Below are 6571 nucleotides of genomic sequence, written 5' to 3' on the forward strand. Positions count from 1 at the left end.
TGCATGCAATCTGGGAGTCCAACAGATCGAATTACAGCGTGCCCAACACAGAACTTTGCTACATCAGTGCAGACACCAACACGCACAGTCACAACCACATCCATCCCCAGACTCAGCACTCACATGTCCCGACTGTGGCAGGACATGTGGCTCCCGGATTGGGCTTTACAGCCACCTTCAATGGCATCGCCGACAGCAGCGGCTGTCTCAACATTCCAGCAACGCATTCTAGAAGTGACGTCATCTTTGTAATCGATGGACTGCATAAGAAGAAGTGTGTGTGTGTGTGTGTGTGTGTGTGTGTGGCCCTGGAACAAGATAAATAGTTTGGAAGATGTTACAGCTGATTTTTGTGTGCTTGTTTAGACTGGTATTAATATACTTCTAAAAATATTCCCTTTTAAGACAGAGCTAGGGGAGTCATACACTGAACTTTTTAGGGGGCAACAGTGGCAGCTTTGACTCGCTTGGCAAAATAACCATAGGGGAAAAAGTGGCTTTTTCTAATGCATAATTTCCTATTTTATCTACAGTCAAGTGTTTATTTTTATTTATTTATTTATTTTATTTATGTTGCATTTAAATTCTACTTTTTACATTTAAAATTCCTCGGTTTTGTGGGTTTATATTAGGGTGAGGTCACATTTACTGTTGTTTTGCAAATTTTGGCATGCAAAATCCAGTTGTTTCAATAGGAGTCTATGCAACTGCCCATGCAGATTTCGTAACAGGTTCAAGTTGAGTGACATGAACTGTATCCAACAGAAAACTGCTTGGTTTAAACGTGACTTAGGCATGAGCTGTGCTTTATAAATTCCCACACAATAGAAAATGGATTTTGTTGCTGACGAAAGTTTGTTATTGTGCACATTTTATTCACTTCTCTCTCTTTTCCTGGCAGGTCGTTGGAGTAACCTGTACAAGCTGCCTTATAACTGGATCGGAACAGGTCATGTTGTGTACAGAGGAGGGTTTTATTATAACCGTGCCTTCACAAAGAACATCATCAAATACGACCTCAAGCAACGGTTTGTAGCCGCCTGGGCTCAGCTCCATGATGTCGTCTATGAAGACACCACACCTTGGAAGTGGAAAGGCCACTCTGATATTGACTTTGCCGTGGACGAGAACGGACTTTGGGTCATTTACCCGTCTGTTGACGATGACTACGGACAGGCCGAGGTCATTGTAGTCAGTAAACTAGATCCCAATGACCTGTCTGTCAAAAAGGAGACCACGTGGAGGACGAGACTGCGACGAAATTCATTCGGGAACTGCTTCATAATATGTGGCGTCCTGTACGCGGTGGACATTTACAATCAGCGGGAAGGGGAGGTTTCGTACGCGTACGACACGCTCACGGGGGCCGAGGCATCTCCGCATTTACCGTTCATTAATGAATACGGATTCACCACACAAGTCGATTACAACCCGAAAGAGAAGATTCTGTACGCCTGGGACAATGGACACCAGCTCACCTATAACATCAACTTTGTAGAGCAAGAAAATAAATAAAATCAGACTTTATTAATCTACTTATCTACTCAAAGCAAAAGCCACTTCCTGATTGTAACTGCCTCATTGGTTCCACTGACAAGTGGTCTTTTGAAAGGGTTCATCGCCTCCTAATGAACTTTAATAGACATTTGTTAGAGATTATATTAGAACAAAGGGATTACATAACCGCTGCTCTAGAATTCACTACCAGATCTAGAATCCCGTCGAACGAAATCTTTCACATGATTCACGTCATTCCCAATGCTTTAAACTCTGTGGAGCGAAGTTACTCCCAGCTACTTGTTGTGCACAGGTTGACTCATATCGACACATTTTCAATTAGCATACAATTACACAATGCTTAAAGTTAACCAATTTCATCTTTCATTCCACATGCCGCTGACATTTTTTAGCACGATTATTGAAAAATTTGTATAAAGTTCCTTCTTTTTTGCTACATAAAACAGGACAGGTTTTTGAATTTGCACATAACACTTGTCCTAACATCCAATTAAGTTCTAATGCGACTCATGTGAAAGGTTCTAAAGTGTTCACAATTGACCCTTCGCAAAAACTCAATGCTGTTACTGTGTCCAACAAGACATGACGGTCTCACACCACACATCATGTAGTACCTCGTTTTTAGCGGCACATGAACTGATCACTAGTTATAGCATGAAATAAACATGAAAGAACATCAGAATGTATCTTGTTTCAACCGTGGAAAGAAAACAATGCACACCATTTTTCAAGTTCAAGTCCACTGACGTTAATCTACTGTCCTGCCTGGTTTGTTTGTCTGACAAAAATGGTAGATTCGGCGTTATGATTGTACAGATCACCTGTCAATCAAACTCCCTGTGAAGGGTCAATTACAGCTTCTAGAAGATAATTTTAATCTCTATTAAAAAGCCCTTACAAATTTTTACATAATTTACACTGTCCTAACCAGGCATGCGGCAATAAAGCAACATCAAACAATAAAAATAAAAACAATAACATTTTTGTATATAATAAATTTGAATAATTAAATTTAAATATTAAATTAATAAAGTGACAATATCTAAAAATCTTAAAACATAACTTGAGAAGCAAGAAATCACTGCAATAAACTTTATTGTATTTTGTCTTTTGTATTTTGAAATTTTATGTATTTTTGTCTTGTAACTCTTACATTTTGACCTGTTTTAAGTGTAAAAAAAAAGATTTTTTATTTTTTTTCCCAAAAAATTAAAAAGAATCTGCTGTGGTGTAACAAAACACATTTATATTTCAAATCTAATGTTCTCATGCTTCTCAGATGAACTGATCTTGTTTAAACGATAGATATTTTAACAGGTAAATTAGACAAAAACATATATTAAGAAAAGGATTTCAAGCAGCGAACTACCATGGCATCTCACTGGTCTGAAATACTGCTGGTGACAAATGTCTTATGCATCGCTTCTGGTAGGTTAGGACATGTGTAAATCATTAAGTTAAGAGTTTTGTGACTTGCTCTTCTTTAACACAAATAAAAGCTTGTCATGCCAACCGCACCAACAACATAACATAACCTCATGTTTCATGTACCTGTATTGATATTTTATAAGCATAACAAGCATTCTGAAGGAAAATTGTGATGTTTTCGCATCAAGAATGTGCCAGAAAATAGTCTTCCAGTGTTTCGGCCCATATAGCCTCAGCGGACTGGTAAAGCATGACATCATAATGGAGAAAGAATGCTTTGTGTGCTAATGAGAGCATATGATTATGTTTGGAAGTCTCTTTAATGACTGGGCAGGGTTACGTATAGAATGTTTATAACAGGCAGGTCGTGCAACGAAAGCCTGTGTGACGCATGGGTATGGATACACATGTATAAACAGTTTAATGGTGTTAAGAATGTTGTTTTAAAGCAGTTTGTCGTCCTCGTGCCCTCTGTAAATAGCAGAATATTTTTTATTTTGTTTTGACTGAGTTTTAGAAACACAATCTTCCCAAGAGGAAGAGATTTTTTTTTAACTCTGTCAATGCAGCATGTCTGATTTTAATAAACTCTAATTGGATTTTGTTAAATGTGCATTTGGTATTGTGAAATATATTTCTAAACAGATTAAAAAGACTGCTGGGATGGAAGTGGGAGTAGTTTCTGGTTTGTGGGATCCTGTGGGTTTTGTTAAAGAAAGCCTCGAAGGCCATGAAATCAAAATTGACCCCATTTATTCTCTTAATGCATGTCACTGGTCTTCATCCGTGCATTTTTATATTTGTTTTCGACTTTGAATCAAAATGTAACTTGTTCTTCACTTTTCACAATCCAATCAACAACCTATGGATAAAATGAAGTCTCACTCAGTTTTTTTTTTTTTATTTGATAGTTGTTTCACTCTGAAATATGTCACATTACAGCAGTAAAGTCAGTTGCAATTTCCTTTTCATGAATCATAAATATTAGATGAAGAACATCTGCTTAAAAAACTTGCCTTGCCAATTGGCCAAAACAAAATGAGTTTGAGTTGAAGTACTATGACTAAAAATTAAATATAATAAAATAAAAACCCTAAAAAAATTTAAAAAGCAGTCTGCAAACTTGCCATTCTGACACTGGCCATTCATATAATTCATGCAAATAAGATTGACAACCGATGGATAAAATCAAGTCCCATTCTGTTTTTTTTTACTCTGAAAAATGTCACGTGGCAGTAAAAGCGGTTGCAACTTCTGTCTCGTGTCGATTTAAAAAAATTGACAGGCTTTATGATATTTAGCAATAAACTGCTACAGAACATTGCATTAGCTTTCAGAATTTTACTAAGGCCAGCAATGAAGGGTGTCATATACAGTGTAAATGGTTTTTCATTATGATAAGTGTTCCCTTTGACTGTAAACTTGGATTTAATTTGCTTGATTTTCTCCCTGGTGCAATAGTGTTTACAGAAAATAACTGGCTGCACATAACTGGCTGCACATGGTCAAAATGTAATTCTAATTTTTTTTACTTAATATTTAACAATTTTTTAATAAACAGGAAAATCACTGCTTGATTTTTTTTCATGCCGCAGTTCATGCTGGGAACCCAAGCACCAATATACTGTGAACATCTATTACAGGCAAACTGTAAATATACAAGAGATCACAGTAAAGCAAACACAGATAATCATTGTGATTCTACAGATCAGTGCTGTTACATCAGTCATTTCCTGAGGCTGTTCACTGTTATATATTGCTGTAAGGATCTATAGGACTGAATTCAAAGGGTATGTTTTGTGGGAATGGTTGCTCTTTTCAGTGGATAATTGGTCAGTTAGTGTGTTTTGTTATTTTTGAGTGGGTTTTCTCTCTCTGATGGGCGGTTCTGTGTGGTAGTCCAGTGTTTTTGGCAGTAGTCGCGTCTGTAAATCATTTAGATTAACTCTGCGGAACACAAGAAGAGTTTGTTTTAATAACTGTGGAGTGATGTTATGGAGAACGAAACTGTAAAATCTGTAATCTGCAATTAATCAAACTTCCAATGGAGAGAATCAGGCAGCGGATGAGAGACGTGCCTGAAAGCACTTTATGGTTTTGGCTAGAGCTACGGATAGTTTGAGGAGGAGAGAGAAGACACTAGTTTCTCAGAAACAAGATAATGTGAGAATGTTTTAACAATTGCTGTTAATAATTCACACATGGTAACATTACACATGTTTTTAGGCAGGGTTATTTTCTCTAAATAAAAATTAAAACATATTCATTATTTGAAATAAAATAGGCATTAAATGAAATGATAAATGAAATGAAATTAATTTAATTTAATTTTTTTTAATTTAATTTAATTTAATTTAATTTAATTTAATTTAGTACATAAAGCCTAGGCAACATTTTTTAATTTAATTGCTAAATAAAGTAAATAAAACTAAATAAATCAAAACTAAAACTTAAAATAAATGTAATAAAATTACTACACAAAATTACTAACAATTCAACTAAAATGAAAACATAATAAATAAATTCTAAATATAAAAATAAAATCTAATTTAAAATCACAACTAAAATTACATTAGTCTATTTATTTTATATTAGTATATTTTATATTAGTATAAAATAAATAGTGCTGGAAAAACCAGGTTAACTGGTTTTTCGTTGGACTACAATGGTCTACCAGACCTGATGTTTTGCTGACACATACATTCAAGCCACATATGTGTTTTTGTTAAGGCCTCAGAGGGTTTAGGGATTAAAACTGAGCCCCAGATTAGACAGAACAGAGGGAACTCACTCTCATTATCTAGCATCTCATCCTGTGGTATTTGGGTTGGGGTAGCAGGGGTTTGGTTAGCCATAGTCCTCCAACTGTGCTTCTACATACAGACACCAAAGTGTCACATGTTATAATTTATTGGCCAAAAGCAGCAATCCCTCTAGGGCTTCCTGAGGTTAAGTGCTGCATGTAAAGGGCACATTTGTTAAATGACATTTGTGATTCTTGTTTCTGGTTCATCCTCAACCAAGAGGTGCACCCATTCATTTCAATACTGATGTTGTTATTGGTAACTAAAACTATTACATTATTTTCATTGATTTAAATAAGTCTGAAAACATTTTTTTGATTAAAACTTAAACTTAAGACCGATTCGGACGGTAATTGTTTCTCATATGGACATCTGTAAAAATAAAATTTACATATCACCTCAGTGATAAAACTATATAATGTATAATCCTATTTATTATTTGATTATTTAAATCTCCTGTTTGAAAATAGGAAAATAGACGTGCTATAATTTTATATAATTCTTCTACGCGATATATACTGCATCTGTTTATAATACACATTTTAAAATTGTATTGCATACCTGCTTCTGCCATAATAAAGACCCATTTTGAATGTTTACGTCACATGCTTTTCTTGTCTTTCTGCTCCCAGTCACTGTGGTGGAGCAGTTATGAAGTATTGTTCTATTAAACACTTTCCAGCATTTCAGACATAAATATGTATGCAAATTACACCGAAGTACAATGTTACCTTATGGTGTTTGGGACTGCTCAAAAAGGGTTTAAACACTGAATTTTGAATGGATTTTTTCTTGTAAACTCAGAGATGTGGATTCGGACG

The 6571-nt window shown here is 35.4% G+C and overlaps 1 protein-coding gene across 2 annotated transcripts in view; it reads left to right on the forward strand.

Moving 5' to 3' along the window:
* Nucleotides 1-2476, forward strand: part of LOC306862013 (olfactomedin-like protein 2A) — a 28353-nt gene extending 25877 nt beyond the window's left edge. For both annotated transcript variants that reach the window (XM_079404591.1, XM_079404590.1), the window contains exon 8: nucleotides 902-2476. In XM_079404591.1, coding sequence (XP_079260717.1) covers nucleotides 902-1515 — 614 coding nt within the window. In that variant the 3' untranslated portion in view covers nucleotides 1516-2476. The remainder of the gene's footprint in view (nucleotides 1-901) is intronic.
* The last annotated feature ends 4095 nt before the right edge of the window (nucleotides 2477-6571 follow it).

Source organism: Barbus barbus (assembly GCF_936440315.1).
Source record: "Barbus barbus genome assembly, chromosome: 43".
Lineage (NCBI taxonomy): Eukaryota > Metazoa > Chordata > Actinopteri > Cypriniformes > Cyprinidae > Barbus > Barbus barbus.